This window comes from Planococcus citri, chromosome 3 (genome assembly GCF_950023065.1).
Source record: "Planococcus citri chromosome 3, ihPlaCitr1.1, whole genome shotgun sequence".
NCBI classification, from domain to species: domain Eukaryota; kingdom Metazoa; phylum Arthropoda; class Insecta; order Hemiptera; family Pseudococcidae; genus Planococcus; species Planococcus citri.
In genome coordinates this window covers 27,985,804-28,013,462 of record NC_088679.1, presented here as the reverse complement: position 1 = coordinate 28,013,462, position 27,659 = coordinate 27,985,804, and the positions used below count along the sequence as shown (strand labels likewise).

General features: G+C 33.8%; 2 protein-coding genes across 3 annotated transcripts in view; both read right to left on the bottom strand.

Moving 5' to 3' along the window:
* The window catches only part of Plc21C (Phospholipase C at 21C), a 117,057-nt gene extending 104,917 nt beyond the window's left edge, over positions 1 to 12,140 (bottom strand). The window contains exons 1-3 of the mRNA XM_065357900.1: positions 11,682 to 12,140; positions 11,326 to 11,403; positions 11,169 to 11,237 (exon numbers count right to left, since the gene is read on the bottom strand). Of these exons, the coding sequence (XP_065213972.1) occupies positions 11,169 to 11,237; positions 11,326 to 11,403; positions 11,682 to 11,759 (225 nt within the window). The 5' untranslated portion in view covers positions 11,760 to 12,140. The remainder of the gene's footprint in view (positions 1 to 11,168; positions 11,238 to 11,325; positions 11,404 to 11,681) is intronic.
* A 924-nt stretch (positions 12,141 to 13,064) lies between these two features.
* Positions 13,065 to 27,591, bottom strand: LOC135841097 (carboxypeptidase D-like). Of its 2 annotated transcripts, XM_065357899.1 has the most exons (23): positions 26,967 to 27,591; positions 26,656 to 26,882; positions 26,269 to 26,450; positions 26,040 to 26,201; positions 25,815 to 25,962; positions 25,643 to 25,743; positions 24,256 to 24,474; positions 23,970 to 24,161; positions 23,791 to 23,882; positions 20,837 to 21,031; positions 20,493 to 20,732; positions 20,238 to 20,404; positions 19,760 to 20,150; positions 19,318 to 19,691; positions 19,010 to 19,190; positions 18,817 to 18,925; positions 18,582 to 18,727; positions 18,379 to 18,502; positions 18,189 to 18,302; positions 17,958 to 18,107; positions 17,707 to 17,865; positions 14,635 to 14,795; positions 13,065 to 13,370 (listed from the first exon to the last, which is right to left on the bottom strand). In XM_065357899.1, the coding sequence occupies exons 1-22, from the start codon at positions 27,396 to 27,398 to the stop codon at positions 14,677 to 14,679; spliced, it is 4,224 nt and encodes a 1,407-aa protein (XP_065213971.1). In that variant the 5' UTR covers positions 27,399 to 27,591; the 3' UTR covers positions 13,065 to 13,370; positions 14,635 to 14,676. The 2 variants fall into 2 exon arrangements, with proteins under 2 accessions (XP_065213971.1, XP_065213969.1); XM_065357897.1 differs by having other exon boundaries at positions 13,065 to 14,795.
* Between the last annotated feature and the right edge of the window lie 68 nt (positions 27,592 to 27,659).

Here is a 27,659-nt window from a genome sequence, read left to right as displayed (position 1 = left end):
AGCTCAATTGAGGGCCCAATGTATTTATCGCTCATTGGTAATGATTTGTTTTCGTGACTCGAAAAAATGAGTATCTGTTGAATAATTACATTCAAACCTCTCAGTTGAGTTCACGATTATTGTCCTTTTTTGGCCTTTTTTTGCTCAATATGACTGGTTTTCCCCTCGTTTTTGACAATGTGCCCAATGAGATACAATTTTGGAAAAAATATATGTTACTCTTGAGTCAATAAGGTATCTAAAAACGTGAATTTAAAAAGTGTGCCGAGTGTACTTCATAGGTAAGGAAGGCACTCAAATTTTGAGTCGAATATTTGAGGGGGGAAAAATTGTGGGGGGCAGCTCAAAATTTTTTCATGGAAGCCCCTCATGTATAGCTACACATTGGTCTAGGTTTTAAAAAAATCGGTTGAGCCAATCTGGAGAAAAAGGTCTGAGGACGTTTTGAGTAATTAGCCCATTACTCAAGAGCCACTCAAGATACAGGTCTGTAACTTGGCGGATTAAAGTATCTTGATGGTACCTAACTACCACCAGAATTTCATCGCTGAATGTGCCGGGGGCCGATTCGCCCATCTTACTCACCTATGCCCTTTCTTCTTTTATGTAATAGTATTTTTTTAATGGCAGACAAATTATAATTCAGCGTTGATAACTGCGTCAGCGTCGTCGTCGCAATAATGTTGCAAGCACATAACTCGTCGTCGTCGTCGATATAAGTACGATAATGTCTTCGCCATCAGTCGACCAGTCTCCAGCAGTTTTTCTTAGAATATTGCCCGAGTACTAATTTCATTAAGTTATTTACGTCCATTTGGCATCGTGAATTTTTTTCATCGAATTGGAAAATTTCTCGACGTCATGGTTATTGTATTTTGGAAGTCGTTATGAGTTAACTATTCCAGATCGGTGGATGTTTTCGCAGAAAATGATGCTCAGAATAAGCATAAGGGATATTTTAATGGAAATAACATGTTGTTGAAAATAATGGGTGATCAAAAAAAGTTACGTTTGTTAGATACCTATTCCTTTTACACGAGTAAAGTACAAGTAACAAGGGAAGCATTCTAAGTTATCCAACCTTTAGTCTGGGATTTAAAATTTTTAAAATAGTATGCAGAAAATGCATGTCAAAAAAATACGAGATCCACGATTTCAGCTGTCCAAATTAATGTCTCGAATTTTTGGCAATTTTTCTCTTCAAAATAATTTAAAAATTGAATAAATAAAATTTTTGAAACTACGACATATGACTGACTGACAAGGGAGGTGCCCCAGGTGACATGCACCGATTTAAATGATTCTTGCACCATTGGATAGAGGACATCGAACATAGTCTACCACAAAATTTTCAGCTGCTGAAGTTGATATTTCGATTTTTCAGAGCAATTTTTCGGTTTTCAGATAGCAATTTTGAAAAATTGGCCGAATATAGTCGGCGCAGGTCGCATATCGAATCCTTCAATATTATTTGGGCATTTTAATACATATGATAAGACTAGCCCACGGTGAAATTTTCAGCTGCTGAAGTTGATATTTGAGCCCTCCAGGGTGATTTTTTGATTTTCACATTGCATTTTTAAAAATTGGCCAAAAATAGTCGGCGGAGGTCGCATACTGAAACCTTTAATATCATTTGGGCATTTCAATACATATGATGAGACTAGCCCACGGTGAAATTTTCAGCTGCTGAAGTTGATATTTGAGCCCTCCAGAGCAATTTTTCTATTTTCACATTGCAATTTTGAAAAATTGGCCAAAAGTAGTCGGCGGAGGTCGCATACCGAAACCTCCCATATTATTTGGACATTTCAATACTTATGATAAGACTAGCCCACGGTGAAATTTTCAGCTGCTGAAGTTGATATTTGAGCCCTCCAGGGCGATTTTTTGATTTTCACATTGCAATTTGGAAAAATTGGCCAAAAATAGTCGGCGGAGGTCGCATACCGAAACCTCCAATATTATTTGGGTATTTCAATACATATGATGAGACTAGCCCACGGTGAAATTTTCAGCTGCTGAAGTTGATATTTGAGCCCTCCAGGGTGATTTTTCTATTTTCACAATAATTGCTATGTGAAAATCGAAAAATTGCTCTGAAAAATCGAAATATCAACTTCAGCAGCTGAAAATTTTGTGGTAGACTATGTTCGATGTCCTCTATCCAAGGGTGCAAGAATCATTAAAATCGGTGCATGTCACCTGGGGCACCTCCCTTGTGAGTTGAAAAGCTAGCATTTTGGTTAGTAGTACAAATTGTACGAGTAAGACATTCGGATCCATTTTTCACATCGATAATTTTTCATAAATTCCAAAACTGCAAAGGAATCACAATTTTGGTTGGATTTTACCTCAAGTAGCTAAAAATGTGCTTCTATCTTACGTTTAGCTGGTTCAATTGAAATATTAACACTTCCAGCAAATTCCAGATGCGATGGTTCTATATTCAGAGCATTTCTGCGAGTTATTCTTTTTAGTGTGCGTAGCACACTATTGGTTTCGCTTTGAGAAATGAAGTTTCATTGGAACTGAATGTTCTCTTAAGCTATTCAACCGTTTTTTGTACCTATTGGACACCATTTGAGAATCATTAAGGCGGAGGGAATAGATTAATTTTCATTCAATTCAGATGGGTAATTGCTGAGTAATTGCAATTTTAGTTCATTATTTTAATGCATAAATTCCTAAAAAAGGGAAAGAGGACTTGTAAACCACCTGCCGCTCATTGTACCCTGCTATACCCCCAGCCTTATCCCTTCATCATTTTATAAACACCTGCGTTGCATTGTACCCTGTTACACCCCCAGTCTGCCAGCTGTGTATTTCAAGTGGGAGTGGCTTGGTGGGGTGTTTCCTTCCAATTTATTTGGTTACCTCTGGCAGTAAGACAAATTGGCAGTTCATTTTATGTGAAACCTTTGTGAAGTATACACCATTCTAGTTGGCATGTTATATGGTTTGTGTTACCTATATTGTTCCTGTGTTGATTTAATGGTTGCAGCTTTGCAGTTCAAATAAACAGGTAATTAAGTGTTTTTTGTTTTTTTGAGACTAGTTCAAATTGAGTTTCTAATCTGGTGCTTTTTTAATTCAAATCTATTATTTTTTTGAAATTTTTATTTTTGTTTTTTTTCAGGCTAGTTCAAATTTTTAATCTGATGTTATTATTTATTTTTATTATGAAATTTTTGTTTTTGTTTTTTGTAGACTAGTTCAAATTGAGTTTCTAATCCGGTGCTTTTTTAATTCAAATCTATTATTTTTGTTTTTTTCAGGCTAGTTCAAATTCTTAATCTGGTATTATTTATTTTTTTTTTGAAATTTTTGTTTTTGTTTTTGTTTTTTGTAGACTAGTTCAAATTGAGTTTTTAATCTGGCGTTTTTTTAATTCAAATCTATTATTTTTTTTGAAATTTTTATTTGTTTTTTTCAGGCTAGTTCAAATTCTTAATCTGGTGATATTAAGTATTTTTTTTTTTTTTGAAATTTTTGTTTTTGTTTTTTGTAGACTAGTTCAAATTGAGTTTCTTATCTGGTGCTTTTTTAATTCAAATCTATTATTTTTGTTTTTTTCAGGTTAGTTCAAATTCTTAATCTGGTATTAGATATTTATTTTTTTTTTTGAAATTTTTGTTTTTGTTTTTTGTAGACTAGTTCAAATTGAGTTTTTAATCTGGTGTTTTTTAAATTCAAATCTATTATTTTTTTGAAATTTTTATTTTTGTTTTTTTCAGGCTAGTTCAAATTCTTAATCTGGTGTTATTAAGTATTTATTTTTTTTTTGAAATTTTTGTTTTTGTTTTTTGTAGACTAGTTCAAATTGAGTTTCAGTTTCTAATCTGGTGTTTTTTAATTCAAATCTATTATTTTTGTTTTTTTCAGGCTAGGTCAAATTCTTAATCTGGTGTTATTTTTTTTTTTTTGAAATTTTTGTTTTTATTTTTTGTAGACTAGTTTAAATTGAGTTTCAGTTTCTAATCTGGTGCTTTTTTAATCTATTATATTTTTTTTTGAAATTTTGTTTTTTTCGTTTTTTTGTGACTAGTTTAAATTGAGTTTCTAATCTGGTGCTTTTTTGATTCAAATCTAAAATTTTTTTGGAAATTTTTATTTTTGTTTTTTTTTTCAGGATAGTTCAAATTCAGTTTCTAATCTAGTACATACCTAATAGGTTAGAAATTTATCATTTTATTCATTTTTTTTAATTCAAATTTTATTTTTTTAGGCATTTTTGTTGAAGTCAAGCCTATGTATGGAGGCCAAATTAAAGTCGATACATAGGGACAAATGAAGCCAACAAGTAGTGGCATACCTAATTGAAGCCAATAAGTAGTGGCAATGTGGAGGCAAAATTAAAGTTAATACATAGGGACAAATGAAGCCAACAAGTAGTGGCATACCTAATTGAAGCCAATAAGTAGTGGCAATGTGGAGGCAAAATTAAAGTCAATACATAGGGACAAATGAAGCCAACAAGTAGTGGCATACCTAATTGAAGCCAATAAGTAGTGGCAATGTGGAGGCAAAATTAAAGTTAATACATAGGGACAAATGAAGCCAACAAGTAGTGGCATACCTAATTGAAGCCAATAAGTAGTGGCAATGTGGAGGCAAAATTAAAGTCAATACATAGGGACAAATGAAGCCAAAAATTCCTTTTCTTGCTATAAATTCCAAAAAACCTCATTTTCTTTAAAAATTGTCCAAAAATCTTATTGTTTTCTGTTTTTTGCTAAAATTTAATTCTTGTACTGAAGAATGAAGATGAAATTATTGTTCTTAGTACTAGCTTCTTTGCTAATAAATTTTACTGAATTTTTGTTTGTGTTTAGAATACAAAGGTTGTTTTTTTCTGTTTATAATTTTTGTTTTTCATATTTTATTCAGTTTTCACAAATAATATATGTACATATTTACTTTTGTTTACATTTAGCATTAAATAATTATTCTTATTTTTGTGTTCACATCTTATTCAGTATTTACAAGTACCTATATGATTATTTTTTGTAAACTATCAGTTAAAACTGTACAACTGTATACAGCTACGCACACTTTGCAGCTAAGCTGTGCTTAGCTGTCTAGTTTGGTATTGGTACAAAATTTACTGCTTTGAAGTCCTTAGGCAGGGTACCTTCGTCGTATATTTTATTTATTATCTTCAACAGCTCCTTTTTGCACTCTGATGTTATATGTTCAATCAAGTCTACTGGTATGAGATCTTCCCCCACTGCTTTGTGGTTTCTGGCTCTCTTCACTGCGTTCCTTAGCTCACACATTTCAATTTGTGGTACCTGCTCCATGGATGAAACTTCCATTTGAGCTTGAGCCGGACATGTTTCATCTCCATACAATTCTTGTATGTACGAGGGTACTAGGGGTGTCTCAAAAGTAAGTTTCCCTATTTTTTTTCTCCGGAACTACTGAACCACACTGGATGAAATTTTGGGGATATTCAAGTTCTGAGTTTCTGGTAACACTGATTTTTTCAAGCCCCTAGGTTGAAGTGATTGTGTGCAGTTGCTTCTCAAACATTGAGCGAGGATTTGAAGAGTACCAGTCTCAAAAAAACCTTACATAATATGATTACAGATTATTTACGTTTACTGGAAAAAAATTGGTTCAAATTCACAAGGAAATGCGTCAAGTGCATAGGCCAAAAGTTGTGAGTGTGCAAATGGTGTGTTGTTGGAGGAAATCTTCAGAAGAATTTGCCGAAGTGTGAAAATGAACGTACACCTCAAAAAATTTGCAATTTGATGTGACAAGGTCCCCTCAACGACAGTCTGACATCATTTGACAACATTCAAAGCATAAGTGATGCACTCCGAGGAATATTTCCACCATCAACCCATCGTTTGGACACTCGCAATGTTTAGTTCATGCATTCAATACATTTCCTCATGAATTTGAACCAAATTTTTTCCAGTAGACATTAAATAATCGTATCATGTAAGGTATTTTGAGACTGGTATGCTTCAAATCCTAGCTCAATGTTTGAGAAGCAACTGCACGCAGCACGCGATCACTTCAACATAGGGATTAAGGACTTGGAAAAATTCCAGTGTTACCTGAAACTCAGAACTTAAACATCCCCAAAATTTCATCCAGTTTGGTTCAGTAGTTCTGGAGAAAAAAAATTAGGGAAACTTACTTTTGAGACACCCCTCATAGTTGATCCAGACATCTGTTGCCAGTATCAAAAAGCTGTAACTGGTTGAGCATTTGAGCAACTATAGGTAGCGGTGATTACGGAACTCAGGGTTGTAAAAACCCGGCTAGTGATGAATGAGCTACTTTGTAGATAGCGTAGAAAGCAATGGGAAACTACTACGTGAAAGCTCAAAACAACGTCGATTCCCTAGAATAATCGCAGTGGCAATAGGCATTCGCCTCACCCTGTTAGGGTACCACAAAAATGCAATTTCCAATGTACTGTAAAGGACAAGGAACCACGACGACGACGATTTCCTGATTATTAACACAATACTCTCCAACTTTTCTTCGCATACCTATATGCTATTCCACTTCTCCTTTTCTTATGGATGCCCAATGCCCATCATCTGCTTCACTTTGGTATGCATTTCTCTAGAGTTGTGCCTTTTCTCCAGATCTTCTATTTCTTGGCACCTCTCCTCATACGACTCATTTTTGGCCATTCTCATTCTGCACATTCCCATGATCTCGTTATTTAGCACAATGTATTTGCTACTTGGTCTGTTTACTTTTCTTTGTTCTTCTCTTCCATCAGATCCAGTATCTCTTGAGTCATCCATGGTTTGTGTTGTCTTTTTCCTTCGAGTGAAATAGACTTCAAAAACTATACTTACTCAAAATTTTCAGAGAATTTTGAACCATTTTTCCTTCAACTCTGTTTCCAGACAAATGTCAAAAACCAATACCTTGGATTTTGACCAAATCCACAAAAGAAGTTCTCTTTGAGTTGAAAGTATCCCATAAAAAATTTGAGACCCTCGTGTGAAAGGGAGTGGAACAATGGGTCCTCAAAGAAGGTAATTTTCGAGAAAATTCAGTTTGTTTGGAATGCATCCCCTGTAACCTGAGAACAAGGCTTGCAAACTGGAACCAAAACCGAAACCGAAACCCCCCAAAAACTGATTAAAATTGCTCAAAACTGAAACCAGGAGCGTTATTTTCCCACAACTAAAGCCAAATCCAAAGCCGAAACCAGGTAACCGGGAGCGTTATTTCTCAAATTCAAAACTGAAACTGAGAGCGTAACCGATTGAAAACTGAATTGGTTTGGGTTTTGGAATTGTTCAGGTAATTAGCCTAATTAATACTGCATTTTTGGTAAAAAATTAAAAATTGAAAATGAAGTAAAAACTGATGCTAAAGTGCCCTAGCTAAAGGTGAAAACTGAAAAAGTTGACAAATTTGGCACTGCCAAAGTGCCGCTTTCTAGTCACATACACAAAGTATTTGAAAAAGGGATCACTTTGTTGGCCTTCTTCCCTCTAAAAAATGAAGAAAAAAGGAAAAAACTGAAACCAATTCCTTTGGAATCAAAATCTTTAACCAAAACTGGAACGAGAGAGATAATATCTTAAAAAACCAAACCCAAAAACTTTTACTTTTTCAAAAAACAAAACTGAAACCAAAACCGAGAGTGATATCTATCCAGTTTTCAAGCCCTGCCTGAGAAATAGTGCCCCCCCCCATGTATTTTAGTTTGTCGCATCTTTCTGAGGCAAATAAGTCCAAATGCACGACCACTTTTAGGGTGGAAAAGTTGGTAATCACAAAAATCAAAATTTAACTCGTTTTTGAATTCAAAAATTCGATCTATCGTTTACAGCCTTTTATTCATCAAATCAAATAACTCAGATCAAAGTTCATTATTTTCAAATTTCAGTTTTTTATGAACACGTTTTCAATTCACCATACTAAATTGGGAGAAAAAAGTAAGCATCCTAGAAAAATACCTCACATTTCTTACAAGAAATTACACCTGATATTTAATCATAACATGTTTTGGGCTGAAATTTTGAGGGGTGGTCTAGGGAGGGAGGGAGGAAGGAAGGAAGGAAGGAAGGAAGGATGAATGGAGAAGTGAATTTCCAAGTCATATTTTGACCCAAAGCACAGAAGAAAGTGTGCAAGTATCCATAATTCCATATTTAAAAAAAAAACGCCTAGAATAAGGACTCCACTCAATACAAAAAAAAAAAAATTATAATTGTATAAAATTTGCAATTAGGGCGTTGAAGTTGAAATTTTTTCTCATCTGAATTTAAAAAATTGACAATACTTTCGATATGGAATCTAAAAACCCATAAAAAAGGGTGCAAAATGCAAAAATCCACTTTATCTTGCAGCTTTGAAAGGTGGGGGGGGGGATTGAAAATCAAAACCTACAAAAGGCACATCTAAGAAAGGTAACCTCCGGATGTACACGCTAAATTAAGGCCACTAGAATCAAATCTCTACTTCTCCATTTTCGAACTTTTTGAGAAAAACGCAAAAAACCTCCCTAGCATTTATCGTAACATAAAATACCGAGGTAATATGTCTAATATTTTTGTACCAACATGACGATAGTGACCCACATGTTTGTTTTACCCTACGCGTTGCCGTAAGCGTTCCTAGGCAGTTTGAAGTTAGGAGAAGTTAAGTTTTGTCTCCAACCGTACACTTTTTACATCGTTTTAGGGCACTTAATCAAAAATTGTTCTAGTAATATGGTGCTAAAAGTTGAAGAAAGCTTGGAAAGTTTGAGAAATTAAAATAATATTGCATTTTTGACCATTCATTTGGAAATTGAAATAATTTTCCTTTTTTTTCAAAGTAAAAAAAATTAATTTTTGTTAATAAAAATGAAAGGTGTTTTTGGGGGAAGGGTCCTCACTTGATGAATTTATTCAATTTCAAGCCTAATTTCAAGGCATAACACTAGTCCTTCATTCAATTTCCACCAGGTTCGTTTCTAAACTTGACTTCTCCATTAAAAAAGTACACTTTTGATTCTAACCCCTAACTTTACACGCTGTTTAACCATATTTCCTTACACAAAATTGAAATTTTGACATTTTCATCGGATGCGGCACATGTTGTAGTATACCAAACCATGCTTAACTAATTTTTGAAAAAAAGTGGAGAAGTAGACATTTGATTCTAGTGGCCTCAATTGCAGCCACCCAAATCAATTAGGAGTGATGGGGGGGGGGGGCGTGACACAAGATTTTTCAAGGTCAAAAAACCACAAAAAACCGGTTTTATCCCTTCCAAACTACTCTAGGAAGCTGATTCTTGGATACGTTATACAAATTTTGATTTCCTACCGACTGGCTTTTAGTTTGACTTTTTTGGTCTTTTTCACCCCTCTCTACCACCTTCCAAAAATGTTGATATCCGTGAACATTGATTCAAGGTTATCCCCACTCAAACCTCTTAATTCGTACGCCAAACCGAGCCTAAATACCGAATTTGAGCGAATTTTGTTGAAATCCCTGCGGATGAGATCATTTTATGTTCTGGCAAAAAAATCAGATAACCTTTGCGAAATATTGATGGATGGGGGTCCCAAAACGGATTTTGTGATTGGCTCCACCCCCAATCCCGGAAGCATGATAGGCTATGTAAGCCTTAATTTTTCCTGTGTTGCAATGAAAATCAAGCTAAAAAAAACCTCTAGATAGGTCCCCTTCCTGAATAATAGATTTATGAAAAAAAAGACGAAAAATGTTTGACAGAAGTTTTCTATTTTCTTCCCATAAAACGACGAAAAATGTGAAAATCGTTCGCATTAAACATTAGGATTTTCGAGTGAGTAATTTAACAACCAAAACAAACATAATTACACGAATAAATTAACGACTATAACGTTCGGCCAAACATCGAATCGAAACGATCTCGAAGCTAATGACCCAATTAAATTGAGAATCGTTCTGTAAGTGCAAAACTTGGCGAATTTCACACATTCAAACAATTCAAATTCAAGAAACAGAACAGAACTGAAAAAACTCTGCAGGAGGTGCTAATGATTACGTATTTTCAAAACCAAAACTACTGTAAGTATAGGTAAACTGGAACTGAAATTTATACAGGTATATGTATTTTGTTCAAATCCATCGTATTTTTCCACCAAATAACGTTCAAATTACAAACAATTAGGCAGGTACTTTTTTTTCCTACACAGATGATCGTCTAAATTATTACGACTTCCTTTATATACCTGCCACTCGAACCTTCGTCACAATTATATTTCAACGAGTACGATAGGAAAATAAGCCAGGTTTGGTAATTCGTATAGGAAATGTAGTGGTACCTATATTAGAGTCGACAGGTTTAAACGATCTTTGAAGTGGGTAAGTAAATAAAATTATCCGGTGACGACGTAGTAGGTTAGGTTAGGTATCCTCAACATGGTATAGAGTACCTATATCTATATATAAGGTGTAAAAGCAACTTGGCAGAGAAAAAAAACTGATTAATGACTTTATTTCAACTTTCAGTACCTTTGTGTTAAATGTACCTGTTACTTGTATCTACTGTTGCTATTAACTTTACCACAAAAAGAACGAAAAAAAGAAGGGAAAAAACGTGAAAATAGTAACTAGAAGAAGAAACAATCGACTAGTCGATTCGATAAGTTATCTTCAAGACCAGGAAACGGTTATATTTATCGCTAACGAATTACAAATTATACATCAATCCGGTACGGTTATAATTAGACGGTGAATTTAGTACATAAATGCTTATTCATTAGTCGAATGGTCGTGTTATTTTATGTACAAACCGTAGCTCTAGCTACACAGGCTATACACACAGAGCTGAAAAATATGCGTAGCAGTTACTGAGAGAGACCTAATTACTACACGAACATTAGAAAAAGACCGTGTACCATTTAGCCATGTCCTTGAGTGATGAGAAAAATATTTAACAAATTCTCTCATTCTGATGAGGAATTAACACCACGTCCAGTGAAAAATTATAATATATTATGGCATTATTCTCGAAAACTAGATACGCTGGTTAAAATTAGGTAGGTAGGAAAAAACCTGACAATTGTATTTACCATCGAAAATACAAATTATCGCACTGATTCAGCAGTCAAGTTCAAAGGACAACCGGTGAAATAGATGAGAAAAATTCCACCGCATAAGACGATTATAGAGCAATTGAATAGTAAATTATTAAATCCTTACCTTGGGTATTTTAGCATATTTTCCGGTTCTCGTATCACGTAATAGAGCCAAATCCAAAAGATCCGATTCCTAAACGAAAAATATTATATTATTTTATTATTCATCCGTTACAGAGATTTTTCTTCTCAATAGACCGAAATAGGTATTGATTACGAACCGAGTTCTGATCTGCCCAATGTAGATAAAATCCATATCTGTCGATTTTCAGAGTAACTGGTGTACCAACCATACCATCCTGTAATAAATACCGAAAAAATATAAGTTGGGAAAATGCTTCCAAGTGGTGAAAAACTTATTACATAAGTAGGCAACAGATGAATACACAGGTAGCTTGTTAATACCTGTTTGCACGTATCGTACGTAATATTTTCTCAATCACGCCAGGTAATTTTTAACACCCAGTTTATAATTAAACGATTATTATCAGAGTGTGAAAAATCAGTTTAAAAACACTCGTATCAACTAGCCGATTTATATTTAAAATACGTAGATATATAAAAACAATGTACTCACCTCGTCCCATTTTACGAATTTTTCTCCATCTATCATACATTTTGGAAAGTCGAGCTTGTGAATTTTTGGATTTGTCATAATCGGGTACTCGAGTGATAACAATTCGACCGCGTATTATTTATACTGATAAATATTATACTTCATACTCGTCGTAGTTCGGTCTCCGGGTAAACTGCATTTACACGAGAAAGCTTGCAGGCAAAAAAAACACGTACTAATGAGAAAAAAAGTACAAATTACGCTACGGAGAAAAAAAAACTAACGTTGTGTTTCGATTTACACGATCATGTTAAACTTGTAAACACTTTTATCACAAATCCACTTAACCACATAGTTAACAAAATAACAAATTACGATTGACGATAAAAATTCTATACAACCGAACGACACGAAGAGTGCGAAAAAGTAACCTGTGAAGCTGCAACTGTACATATGAGAAAATATAAAATGCAAAATACGTTAACAAAGTGCTAGCTTTGAGTAGGAATCTAAAAGTTCAACTTTTACGACGTTGCCAAATCGTATCTGGAAACACGAACGGTGCTGCTATGACGTCATTACATCACGTGGCAACACTGATGGTCGATTTTGTCGAGAAAAAAATGTCGATTTTTTATTCGAAAAATAATTTTTTTCCTCTATTATACATTTTGTTTTCGTGAATTATTTAGTAGATGAAAATGAAATGATAATCGTTGCTTCGCAGCATTTTCTTTAACGTCGATGAAAATCTCGTCGAGTGTTGTTGTTTGATAGAAAAAAGAAGAATTATCTCCGTTCTTTATCTCGTTAATTGAATTTCTCTTTTAGAGCGTAAAAAGATGATGAATTTTTATTCACCAAAATATATAACATTTCACCTAGAAAATATTATGTTTACTTTTTGTAAATTTAAACTCGATGATAATATTCGAGTAGAAATATTCCAGCCTAAGTTCTGCAGGTTTTCTATGACTACCTATGGATATTATTTGAAACTCTACTCGCAAAAAAAGAAAACTTTTTACATGCACAATCGTACCTATAATTTTTCTCACGATTCATTTCACGTACATGACACATCGATTTTACTCATAAGTTAAGAATTTCGTTTTATTATGGTCTTATGTCTGTGAAATGGAGTAAATTATATCGCATTCGATGAACATCGAACACCTCCACCACGAGCCACATTCAGAGGAAATATTACTATAGATAAAATGTCATCTTAACAATGGCTTGCTTTCTAAACATGGAAATCGAAATTCCCATTGCATCGAACAAACTTGGAAATGGAATTTGTAAACTATGATTTGAGGAATACCTTAGATAAAAAAGAAAACGAAAGAAAAACGGTGTAAGTATATGACTCACAATAAGATGAATCACATTCACAATACAATGAAAAAATTCACGTCATTATATTTCACATTTATAATACAAATCGATCAAATAATCATAATACAATGGGATGATTTTTATCAATAAGATTATCACAGTTAAATTACTATTAACGAAAAATTACTGTAAAAACACACGAACACGTAAGACAACAAAAATCAAAACAATATACAGATTATGGTATAAAATACACATTGTTATTTATTCAATTCCACCATAAACAGCTCGTAGCCAACCTTTAGTAATACTTTTCTGTAGATTTTCGATTTATTTCGATCGTTAATAAAAATCCAATAGTTAAATTTTCAGCTAAACCGAAATAATTAACGCATTAATGCCAGATTAATGACAAGGTATAATTATACTAAAAGTGATAAAATCGTTAATAGGTTTGCATTAACAAGAAACTGGTTTGTTAAATACGGATCATTAGGATATTACAACGTTTACCGAAAAAAAAAGAAAAAACCAAACAAATCCTATTTTTACGACGCACAACAATCGTGATGTTTGTTTTAAAGATACTTATTCTTTGGAAAAAAATGTAAATTTAGTACTTAAGGAGTAAAGGGAGTTCTTGGAGAAGGAGGGCGAGACTTAAAATAGGTATTTGATATGTAGCACAAAAAAAGTACAAAATTAGGTATGTGGAAACATGATAAATGCTTAAATGCATCGATTCCGTGTAAAAGTAGGTATTAATTGCGATTAAATTATAATTAAAGCCAAAGTATAATGTCGCACTTTTGAAACAATTGGAGAAACACTTGAAAAAATTTCGTTACTTTCATTTACTTATTTAAGTATTCAAATGTATGTAAATCAGACCATCAAAATTATGAAATTAGAGAACTTGATTTTTTTCAAGTGTAATCTGCATACTCTAACCAAAGGTGCGATACATGTAATTTAATGATATCATTTTCATTTAAGCTCAACATGCATGTAACGTGCTCACTTAATTAAGTCTTATCAAGTTATCAAAACTCGGAAATGAATTAATACATAAATAATAGAAAACAATTTCACTAAACTGGTAACATCCAAAAACACGTAAGATTAGAGCTCAATGATGACTCAAGTTTCTAAAATGAGCCAGTGAAAATAATAGCCCTACGAGTCGAATGAGTAATCTTTAAGCAGCGAAATAAATTCCTCTCTAGATTACCTACATCCTTCTATCGTTGCTTCACCAGGTTAAACAGTTAAAGTTCAGTTGGACCAATAATCGAAAGTAAAAATGCAATAATTAAAATTTCTCTAAATTTCGACCTTTTTTCTCAATCCTTGGCTTTTTTAAAAATTACACCGACGTTTTTTTTACACTCGCTGTATGTACAACTGGATTTTAAAAAACGAGTTCGTTTTTAGCTCATTCCTAACAAACTACTGCATTTTCTTCCTTCGACATTAAACTTAGTTTCGTTTCTGAAAAAGTAACCTATAATTGAGCTCTAACCTTATACAATGTACTCAGTACACACACACACACACATTACAAAATATCAAGTTAGGAAATAAATACAAGTTATGAAAATTCATAAAAAACGAAAGAATGTTTAGGATATCGTACCTTTTTCAGGCGAGGCCTTTCAATTATATGTAAATGATACCACTATCTTGGGAGAAATTCATCAGCGCTTGGTTTTTGTATCATAATTATATCTTCGGATGAGTCACTTTCGTAACTAATATCGCTATCGTCATAATACGGCTGCACAACTGCGGGATGCACTGTGGAAAATAATATTTAAATGATGATTCGAGATTCAAGAAAAAGATGAACATGTACTTACAAGGGAACCTCTTGAGGTGTCACACTCCGATTTGAACGGGACCGCGATTTTTGGAAAGAACATAGTCTAAAACCTCCGAAACCAAATTTTCAGCTGTCTAAGTTCATTTTTCGATTTTTGGCGAATTTTTGAAAATTCAAAATTGACTGTTTTTGGCGATTTATGCTTTTTTTAAAAAAAGTACGTTTTTGCTTGATCAGTAAAAATGGTCAAAATAAGTCTTAAAACTAATATTAACTACCCAAATCCAAATTTTACCATTTCCAGCCATTCTGGAGCCTCCAGCGCGATTTTTCAATTTCTCCAGAATTTTGAATTTGCTCCAGAAGGCGTGAATATGAAGTTGGGCAGCTAAAAATCGAGTTGTATATTACACTCGATCTGTTCAACGAGTTTATCCACATTTGAGCCGATTTTGAGAGTGACACCTCAAGAGTGGTTTTTTGACCAGCTTTTCTCAAAATTAAAAAATCCAAAAAATTAAAAGATAACCGTTTGTGAGGAAATTCTTGAAATTTGTGCGAATCGCTGTATTTCTTCAAGAACTAACCGCCGGAGCGCAAATTCTACCATTTCCAGTCGTTTTGGAGCGAAAGTGACACCTCAAAAAACCACTCTTGAGGTGTCACTCTCAAAATCGGCTCAAATGTGGATAAACTCGTTAAGCAAGTCGAGTGTAATATACAACTCGATTTTTAGCTGCCCAACTTCATATTCACGCCTTCTGGAGAAAATTCAAAATTCTGGAGAAATTGAAAATTGCGCTGGAGGCTCCAGAATGGCTGGAAATTGTAAAATTTTGATTTTGGGGGGTTAGTTACGGACAAAATACAGCGATTCGCGAAAATTTCAAAAATTTCCACACAATTGGGAAACTTTTGATTTTTTGGATTTTTTAATTTTGAAAAAAGCTGGTCAAAAAGCCGTTTTTGGAGTGTCACTCTCAAAATCGGCTCAAATGTGGAGCAAATTCAAAATTCTGGAGAAATTGAAAAATCGCGCTGGAGGCTCCAGAATGGCTGGAAATGGTGAAATTTGGATTTGGGTGATTAATATTGGTTTTGGGACTTATTTTGACCAGGTGTACTGATCAAGTACGTACTTATAAAAAAAAAGCATAAATCACCAAAAACAGTCAATTTTGAATTTTCAAAAATTCGCCAAAAATCGAAAAATGAACTTGGGCAGCTGAAAATTTGGTTTTGGGGGTTTTAGACTATGCTCTTTCCAAAAACCGCGGTCCCGTTCAAATCGGAGTGTGACACCTCAAGAGGTTCCCTTGTTAGTAGATATGTTACGCCGAATTTGTGCACTTTTCTATTAAAACAAGTTTTTTATTTTCATTAATAAAAAAAAAAAAAACGTAGAAATATTTTTATTCAAAGAGGATACAATTTTTCAAAAAAATGCCTCCTCATCTCAAATAGAAAAATTACCAAGGTCGTGATTTGTCAACAGAAAGAGTTTAAACCATAGGTATTAATTTTTTTTTAAAGATGAGGAAAATAATTTTTTTCAAATTGTACCTGTGAACTTACACTTTGAAAAGAAATACTTCCCATTTTTTTCTGATCACCCATAAAACCGAAAATAAGCTATGCTTTTGAAGCCTGAGTTTCGACTCCAAATACGAGACGCTTGTCAATTTTTCAGAAAAAATCTTTATTTTATTTTTCAATTTTGATCTTTGAATTTCATTTCAAACGAACAGTGATTTTCAAGTTTTAAGTTGGAAATATTTTAGCCAAAAGCTGAAATTTCGAAGCTCTATAGCTAAAAGCAGTGATGAAAATTGAAAAGTTGATAGCTAAAAGCTGACGATTTTTACTAGAGATGATAGAAAAGTTTCCGGAAATTTATGGGAAAAACTGGAAACTTTCAAATCCATGAATTCCCAAGAAAATTTATGAAGAAAAATTATTGTAAATGGGGAGAAAATTGTAAAAAAAAAGTTTAATTTATGCAAAATATTGATAAAATTGTTTAAAATGAAAGAAAATTTCAAAAATTTGTAAATATGTACTTGGAAATTTATTAGTTTGTTGTAGTTGATAAATAATATTTCCAAACTGAAATTTTTTCAAAATAAGTACACGTGGGTCACCTCAGATTTTGAAGAAATATAAATTTCCAGTACCTATAACTTTCTGGAAAGTTTCCGCAATTACAAATTTTTAGAGATTTTTGAAAGCCAAAAGCTAACCAAGCTGTATGATTGAAAAGTTAAAATTTAGCCAAATGTTTTATTTTTCCGGTTTCTTTGTGATTTCTTGCATAATTATGTGGTTTAGTTTCATTTTCAGTTTTTTTTCAATTTTTACTTTCTAGTTTTCTCCTTTTTTTTTGGTTATCACCACAATTGTACAGTACATTTTTTTCTATTAGAAGCTAAAGCCAAAAGTTTTAGAAAATTTGGACATCGTGGAATTTTGAGTCAAGATTATCTTGATTCAAACCACTCTAATCCAACGCCAAATGAATTGTTTTACAATCATTCAAAAGGGACAGCGACCCATCAACATGAGTCAAAATTTCACGAAAAAATCTAATATTATGACAAAAATGTATTATGAACTTTTTTGAGGAATTTTAAGCCGAAAATCGGGTCATTATTTTTGAGATCTGAATTTTAGCAAATTTTGTTGAAATCCCTCCGGCTGAGATGGTCATAAATACAGCCAGGCCAAAACAAAATACATCAGACATGCGAAATATTTTATGGATTTGGACTCCTAGGGTACCAAAATGGATTTTGTGATCAATCTCACCCCAATCTTGAAATCATGATAGGCTGTAATGCAATGCGCACATGTAACATTATTTTTTTTTTAAATTTCTTAAATTCTTACCTTGCTCTCCAAACAATTCTTTATCATCGTCATCAAGTAACAAAACGCTGTCTTTTTGCGAAAGGGGTTTAAATTTAACGCCATCGCTATAACTGTCTTTGCCACAGTAACTCGTATACATGTATAGAACACAGCCGATGAATATAATACCGAAAACACCTACAAAAAGAATTAAATTATTCGATGTAAGCTTCAAACATGGGTGTTTAAGAATAAGAAGGAAACATGTTGGTGTTGAGTGGGTAATTCACCTGCAGCTAGTAAAAACAACGGTCTGGGAAGTTGCATTATGTGAGTATTCTTGCTCAACTGGAACATTAATTTTTGTGATCCAGATTGTACTCTGACATTTTTCAAAATTTGAGAATATCCTTCTCGAACAGCTTGTATTTCGTAGTAACCTAAACCGTATAATTTGTTGATTAGTGAACCGATCAATTAGAGTGATCACATATCAAGGAAGGCAGGCATCAGTTACATACCAGGTGATAATTCCAACGTGTACGATCCATCGTCGCGAGTCTTCGTTTCAGTAATTCCTTTAACGATAACTTCGGCATTTTTAATTCCGAGATTATTCATATCGAATATATATCCTGAGAAAATAGTTCAACAGGTATTAATGATGAAAAAACGAGTAAGTAACATTCGTGTAGCTAAAAATGCAAATACCGGTGATCTGAGTTTTACTCGGAAGTGAGAGATTTTTCGTCGTCAGAGTAACATTAAGATAGGTTATTTCGTGAGCGTTGACAGTAACGTTAACATTATAGTTATCGTACAAAAAGTTGGAAACCTGAAACAAACAACAGAGGTCAGTTTTATTTCTTTATGAGTAGGTATTCTTATTTCTTTAAGTATTCGTAATTGTTTACTTGGAGTTGATATGTTCCTGGAGGAAGGTTAATTTTAAATACAGCATCGTTACCGGACACTTTGATCAAATCATCGAATCCTTTGACAGTTACTTGAGCGTTTCGCAATGGTAAATTAATATGGTTCTGAACTCTTCCTCGAATACCTGATGATCGTATCAATTTTTCGTAATTAATTATTGTATAAAAGGATTGATTTAATACACGATAATGATGAATATTCATTTCTAATCACCTTGCACCGACGAAGCGAGTAATTCTCTAAATGCATTCAATGCTTGGCGAGTTTCTACTTCGTACTGTGATGGCTTAACGTAATTACAACAGGAGACACCAAAGCTAACCTATGATTTAGAAAAAAAAAATGTCCCATCTTTAATGCAACCGTAATGAAAATTGGCTATAATAAATCTTTGAGGTTTACTTACAGCCTTAGTTAGCAGTATATTTTGAAATTTATCTAGAACGTTTTGCTTCAGATCGGTGATCCTTACATCTTGACTTTGAGGGCACAGATTTGAAGTTAAATTTTGAATATGAGAGTTTTTGGTTAACGACGAATAAAACGAAGATGAGATGTAATGTTTCGTTGAGTTTTCTTTCGGCGTTCTGAAAATTATCAAATAGACCACGATAAAAATATCAAAACAATAGAGATTTAGCTCAAATAAAAAATTTAGATCATACACAATAACTTTAACACGTAAAAAATAATCTAATAAAACTTGTCTCTTACCTCAACAAATATCCTCCGCCTTCTAAAATCACCACCAAATCGAAATGCCTGGTTTGAACAATATTCCACATCATTCTAGCGACAATATTTTCATTACGACGATCAGTAGCGATCAATAAAGGCGCAGGAAACTCTCCCGGACTAGTTGTATAGCAATCTTTTTGCGTCTTGGTCGGATCAAGTTTATGATCAAACAAGGGAATAAGTTCTATAACCGATGACGATAATACTTCTAGTGCTTTTTTATTCTTATACATGTACTGATGTTCCAAGTCACCCAAAATAACTGATAAGAATTCTCTGGTTTGAGGCTCGGTAGCGTAAAGACCACCGAAAACACCAATACGGAATTTCGCTTCTTCCGGTTCACCGACCTGAAAACCAACACTTTTTAGACCGCTGTAGATGAGGTACAATGAGGAAAAAACCCAAAAACACTTACCACTTTCGATATTCTCAAAGAAGTGATATCATCTCGAGTGGATCCGGTATCAGCTTTATAAGTGAATTGTTCCATAGCGACGGATAATCCTCTTTCTTTACTTTCGAATAGCATGTAAAATCCATCTTTGGAAGTGTAACTGGGTAGTTTTTCGTTCGAAATCGTAGGAACGTATTCGCCAGGATGTAATACCATATGGGTAGGACCCTGGTTCACTTGGGTCATTGTACCTTCGCTAGGTAAATTATCATCCGATACTTTAGCAGGTTGGGTGTGATTGTTGGCGTTTTGTTGCGATATATGTAACGAATTAGCTACGGTTAAAGTTACATTTACGATGACTGAGATTGTTTCGTCGCTAACGGTGACCATTCTTGAGTCAGTTTCGAATCTGTAAACGTTGGTGAACAAATGAGATGAATTACGAGAACTCGTCTTCAATATTGTGATTCGTTTTTCGAAAGATTAGTAAATTTACCCTTCTTTGGTGTAAGATATGAAGTATTTGCCGGGCGTTAATATCCTCCAATAGTCTCCATTTTCGGCTGTTTTCACAACGTGATCGTTATCTTTGACTTTAACACTAACGTCAGGTATGGGATCACCTATGGAATCGAATACGAATCCTGATACTCCTCGATGGACCTGTGAATCAAATCGTAAACGATAAAATATTTGTATCGACTGAATGAGCTCATTTATAACTGATTAGTTTTCTTTGTAGGGTAGTTACTTGTTCCATGTATTTCATCAAAGATTCGCGATTATCTTTCCAAAATCCGGGTAGTTTGGTTCTATTCGGATATTTACAGCAACTGACTTCTAAAGTAATCTCCATACAATTGGTATTGATGTAATTATAATCTTGCATACCTCCTTCAACCGAATACCATTTGGCACCGTTTACGATACCGTGATCGAATGTATTTCCGTCTTTTCTGTAACATAATTCTTTTTCCATCCGAGGATGAACCTGAATTGAAAGACAGAAACTCGAATTAATTGAAAATGAAAACGAAATATGAGTTTTATACAAGTAGAACGCGGGACAACGGCGTTCTAAAAATTAGTACATACATCAGCGTAAGAACGAGATAGCATTTGGAACACTTTGTTATCAGGAGTATAATTTGGTCCATTTCCTTCTCCAGGAGCATTTTCGTCGTAAGGATAATTGGCTACTAAAGCTCCTCCGTGGATATTGGCGCTTAAAACAAATGGATATTTCTTCAGCCATCCAATAACAGCTTCAGTTTCTGGTTCCAATTTTTCCTGCAATTTTTCAATTTCAATTTTAAAATAGAATATGCACCTAATTTTCTACAAAAAACTTCTCGTGATTTAAAGAACTAGTCTACAGTGGTTCAAAAATTCAGTAGGTAGGTTTTCTGTAGGCACTAGGCAGTCGTATTTCAAAGTCACGCGGCTCACACCCCCTTCAATTATGAGCAAAAATGAATCGTTTTACAATCATTCAAAAGGGACCTTGTGACCCATCAAAATGGGTCAAAATTTCGCGAAAAAAACTAATATTTTGACAAAAATGTAATTTAAGCATTTTTGAGAAATTTTGAGCTGAAAATTAGACCATGATTTTTGGAATATTTTAAAAATGTGTCATATGACCCATCAAAATCAGTTAAAATTTTGTGAGAAATTCAAATATTTCAACAAAAATCCATTTTGGAGGATTTTTAAAAAAAATTAACCTAAAGTCGGTTCATGATTTTTGGAATTTTTGAAAAAGGATGAGGGTAAATCTGTGTTAAAATTTCGACAGAGAAAAAAAATTTATATCAAAACTTTTTTGACGCAGTTTTGAAGAATTTTGAGATCAGAAATATCACAATTGATTGAGTAACAATGAAGTAGATACTTATACTTTTAAAATATTAGGCACTAGGCAAGTCCAACTTTTACGAACTTGAAAAAGAAAATCAATGAACATTTGTATTTGAGTGACTTTTAAAAACTTGAAAAAAAAACCAATAAATTGCTAAAATTATGTCAAGTTTTCAAAAATATTTCTCTGATATTTTTTGTCAGACTTTTTTTTAAATTTGAAATTCTAACTTCTAACAAGGGAACCTCTTGAGGTGTCACACTCCGATTTGAACGGGACCGCGATTTTTGGAAAGAGCATAGTCTAAAACCCCCGAAACCAAATTTTCAGCTGCCTAAGTTCATTTTTCGATTTTTGGCGAATTTTTGAAAATTCAAAATTGACTGTTTTTGGCGATTTATGCTTTTTTTTAAAAAAAAGTACGTACTTGATCAGTAAAAATGGTCAAAATAAGTCTTAAAACTATAATATTAACTACCCAAATCCAAATTTTACCATTTCCAGCCATTCTGGAGCCTCCAGCGCGATTTTTCAATTTCTCCAGAATTTTGAATTTGCTCTAGAAGGCGTGAATATGAAGTTGGGCAGCTAAAAATCGAGTTGTATATTACACTCGATCTGTTTAACGAGTTTATCCACATTTGAGCCGATTTTGAGAGTGACACCTCAAGAGTGGTTTTTTGACCAGCTTTTTTCAAAATTTAAAAATCCAAAAAATCAAAAGATAACCGTTTGTGAGGAAATTTTTTTAAATTTGTGCGAATCGCTATATTTCTTCAAGAACTAACCCTCGGAGCGCAAATTCTCTACCATTTCCAGCCGTTTTGGAGCGAGAGTGACACCTCAAAAAACCACTCTTGAGGTGTCACTCCCAAAATTGGCTCAAATGTGGATAAACTCGTTAAACGGGTCGAGTGTAATATACAACTCAATTTTTAGCTGCCCAACTTCATATTCACGCCTTCTGGAGCAAATTCAAAATTCTGGAGAAATTGAAAAATTGCGCTGGAGGCTCCAGAATGGCTGGAAACGGTAAAATTTGGATTTGGGTAGTTTAGTTTTGGAACTTATTTTGACCATTTTTACTGATCAAGTACGTACTTTTTGAAAAAAAAAGCATAAATCGCCAAAAACAGTCAATTTTGAATTTTCAAAAAATCGCCAAAAATCGAAAATATGAACTTGGGCAGCTGAAAATTTGGTTTTGGGGGTTTTAGACTATGCTCTTTCCAAAAATCGCGGTCCCGTTCAAATCGGAGTGTGACATCTCAAGAGGTTCCTTTGTAAGCATTGCATTAGTTTAGGCAAAAACATATCCTTGATTTGAAACTTCATTCTTACAATTAGAAGAGGAGTCTTGAAATTTCAACTTATTTTGATAGGTTGCATTGCACTTTTTTCCATAATTTCGGAAATCTTGACCAAATTTTGGGCTCAAAAACTCCTCAAAAACGCTCCGAATACATCTTCAGCGAAACATTTCAGTTTCTCACGAAATTCTAACCCATTTTTATGGATCATAAATGAGGTTATATGGTACATTTTTCAAAAATCCTAAAAAATTATGAGTCAATCTCAGGCTTAAAATTCTCCAAAAAATGCTCAAAATACATTTTCGCCAAAAAATTTGAATTTGAACTTCTCACAAAACTTCAACCCATTTTGAAAAGTTGTAATGATATGTTTTTCAAAACTTCAAAATTCATAATCCAATTCTGAGCTCAAAATTCCTCAAAAGTCTTCAAAATACACTTTCGTTGAAAAATAGTTCGTAGGACATATTCTTTAAAATTCCAAAAATCTGACTCAAAACGGGTGTAAAGTTTTCTCTTCAAGAAAAGTTTTAAATCAAGTTTTTAATCATGGATACGTTTTTTGCTCAAATTAACTCCATGTCTGTAATTCCAAATTGAAGAAAAAATCTGAAAAAATATCAAGTCTTTTTTGAAAATTTTACAGGAATTACTTAGGTAATTAATTGATTTTTCCCTGAATCTGTCACATTGGCAGAAAAGTAAATCCGGCGCAAAAAATAGCCAAGTTGATTTTGAGCTCAAAATTTTTGAAAAAGGCTCAAAATACATTTTTGTAAAAAAAATTGAGACCCGAGTCATTCTGAGCTGAATTTTTTGAGCTGCAAAAACTAAGCCAAATTCGATATTTAGAGCACTTTTTGCGGTGGTATTACCTGAATTTTCCTAAACCGATCTGGGAAATTTCTATTGATATCAACATCATGAGCATTTGTTCTAGTTCGATTTCCATGTCCATCGCAATCACCTTCAAAATAACAAAAAATCAATAATCATTGACATTTTGCACTTATCAAATAGATAGGTAAAGTAAATTTTATGATTTTTTTCTCACCTTCGGTGGATTTTTCAAAACCATCCGGATTCAAAGACGGCATCAGATGAATCCTAGTGGTATTGACTAGACGAGTGATTCTATCATCAGTGCCATAATTTTGGCACAGATATTCAGCTAGGTATATAAGTAATTCTCGTCCAACTGCCTCATCACCGTGCATATTGGCAATATACTTGAATTCAGGTTCACCTGGGACATTTACATAGAATAGTAATACAAACAATGTCACATCTTCGCTATTATTATAGAATTCCACTAAGAAATAATTAACCAAATGAAATACCTGGTTCATGATGTCCTGGATGATCCGAGATTTCCAAAACTAGAAGCTTCCTACCTTCTACACTTTTACCAATCGAATACAAACGAGTAATATTGGGGTAACTGTTCTCCAAGACAAGCAACAATTTTTCCATTTCTTCGTAAGAATGGTACTTGAATTCAATCGGCACAAGGAAGCCATATTGGTCAATGGGTGACAGCTCTGTATTCACTTCCAGTCCTGTTCCAAAAAGGATAATTATTGAGTAAATTGTTCGCAAAAACATATCGAAACGATTTTTAGAAAGTACTTAAAACGATATGCATGACTGCGCGTCCCGATTTTTTTTCGACTTGGAAATTATGTGATAATGCATTATCTCGTGTTTATTCGCTTCTTATCGCAATTTTTGCAAATAAGTTGTTTTTACGTATTCTGATTTGAGATTTTTCGTTGCTTTCCAAAAATTAAATCGATCGATAGTATTTGAATCGAGCGATTCGTGCTTCAATGAGATTACGTACTGATTCATGGTAAAATCCCACTGATGAGTTTCGAGAAATTGTCGAGTCATTTACGAATTGTTGAATGTGAGAATTGAATTTAGGAAATGTTGATTTTTAAAATATTTGATAAATAGATATGCAAACTTTCGTCGTTTAAATTGTCTATACAAATTAGATTCGAATTCGAAGAATTTTTTTTTTTTCGTTAAAAGATTTTATTCGATTTAGTATACGACTTAGTCGTTACTTTATCATTTGTAGTAGCAGAATACAGAGACAGACATGTTTAGAATTTCCGGCCAAAGAAACACGTTTCTCTAATCCGGTCGTGTTTATTCATTATGACGACAATACGAATAATATTATCGAAGATGAACTATCACGTTTTAACGATAGGTAGCAACTTTAAAATCTAACCACATGGATGCTAAATAAACCAGACCGGTATGGCATGAGCAAAAAGTAAACAAAAACGGCACATATTTATTACGTCCTTGACCAAACCTTGAACGTAATATATTCGATTCGAATAAATCAAACAGGATTAATTTAAACGCTCAATTTCCCAAAGCTGATGCTAAACCAAAATTTGCGAATTTCAATCGATCGAAGCGAAGCTTATAAAAATAACCCCATATTGATATTTATCAATAAATCCAACAACACGAATATCACATATTTATTAAAATAAAAAAAAAGTATATCCAATGCAACAAAAACAATTGTCTCAACGCGTTTATAAAAAATACCTAAAGCAAAACTGAGCAAATTGACGTCATGGATTTGATCCTAAATACGAGTGTATAATACTTTATACTTTGTTCGAAAATAAAAAAGCAGTGTAACGATAAACAGCTGTACAGATGTGCTAAGATAACCCACTAGTCCTTAATTGGAATTACCTGGGGGACTCTCGAGGATTTTCGTTAAAGTGAAATTTACCACTTTAGCTCGAAGTTTCTGATTTTCGACGGTGATGGAACGTTTCGGCGTAGGATGGTAACTGAAATAAATATCAAGTTAAGGTATTCTCTAGTATACACAACTCGGTTATAAGAACTGAATAAAAATTACCCAGGAGCTACGGCGTATACGTTGTAAGTTCCGTTGACTAAAAGACGCCAATATTCTCCTTTCTCGTTCGTAGATACGTTGTGATTTATACCTTCCACAATTACCGTCGCTTTCGGAATGAAATAACCACTTTTATCAGCAACAAAGCCTAGGTGAAATAATTCGTTAAACTTTGTTAATAATGACGAATTGTTCATCGTCATTCTAAGATGATACAGTACGCACCTTTGATTCCCATATGTGAAGCTTCGATATAAGCCAAGAGGGATTCTTTATTATTTTTCCAATAATCTGGTAAATCTTCATGAGGCGGATATTTGCAACAACTCAACTCCAATGTGATTTCGAAACAATTCGAATGGAAGTAATTGTAATCCTGCATGCCTCCTAAAAAAAAACGACGACTTTATTACTCAATTCTCATCGTAGGATTGAAGATTCCACTGATACGTACCGGTCAACTCATACCATGCTGCTCCATTAGTAATACCATGAGGGAATGCGGGATCATCTCCTTTACATTTTTTACCATTTCTCATTTCTGGATGATTCAGGGAGTAAGTCAAGGCTAAATATTGGAAAACTTCTTCATCCGGAGACGTACTGCTCGCAGGTGGGCGTAAATGTATCGAAGAACTACGCAAGAAAAAGAAACATGCCGATATTAATGGTAACAATAAAAATGAAATTTTATTACCTCTAAACAGGGCAATAAAAATTATCGATAAAGGCCACATACTCACATTATCCAACACGCTGCCATAAACATAAACACATAATAATAATAATCGATCTTTCGTTTAATGGTTTTTGTAGGGAAAGTAACGTGAAAAATACTCACTTTGATCGATCGAAAGGGTAACTGGCGACGATAGCTCCGCCATGAAGATTACCAGATAAAACGAAAGGGTTGTTCACGATCCATTTCATCATGTATTGAGTTTCTGGCTGACGAGTTGAAAAACTGGTAGGACGAGGAGGCGCAAGTTCATCGGGGAAGTCTCGGTTTAAATCTTTATGAAGAGCATTTCCTCTTCCAACATTATCATAAGTATCGCATAACCCTTCCTACAAAACACATACACACACACACAATTAGATGTATCGGCGGAAGTATACATAATATTGAGAATTAGATGAAATGTAGTTTACATGAGCTTCATTAAAACCATCCGGATTCATTGATGGCATAAGGTAAATATCGGTAGTATTTACGAGTTTGGTGACTCGATCCACAAGTCCATAATTGTTGACTAGATACTGAGCCAAGAAGATCATCAACTGATATCCTACTACTTCATCGCCGTGCATATTGGCCACATATTTGAACATAGGTTTCAAAGGTGTACGATTTTCTACTCCGTTGGTTATTTCTATAGCTAAGAGATCTCTTTGACGGCTGGATTTTCCGATCGTATGCACCTTCACTAAATCAGGATGCAACTGCTGTAGGCCGCGTAATATTGAGATCATATCGTCGAATTTTGTGTAATGTGGATCGACGAGAAAATCCTCCTTCTCGCCAATGGTAGCCGTGAGAAGAACACCAACCAAACATGATAAAATGATCACCAAACACTTCATTACGAATAATTTTAAAACTACGAAACTATCAACTATAATTGATACACCGAAATGCTTCTGAAAAGATACTAAACGACGTAATCAACTCCACTCATGGCGAAAGTGAATAGAGTGATGGTCAATTAACAGCTACGGTTGAGCTACGGGGTACGGGATATAAAATTTTACGAATCAAGAAAAAAATGAAACGCGTTATCTTTTTTTATTATTGTCATTAAAATAACAGAGTTGCCTTCAGTCAAAACATTAAAATATTTGGCA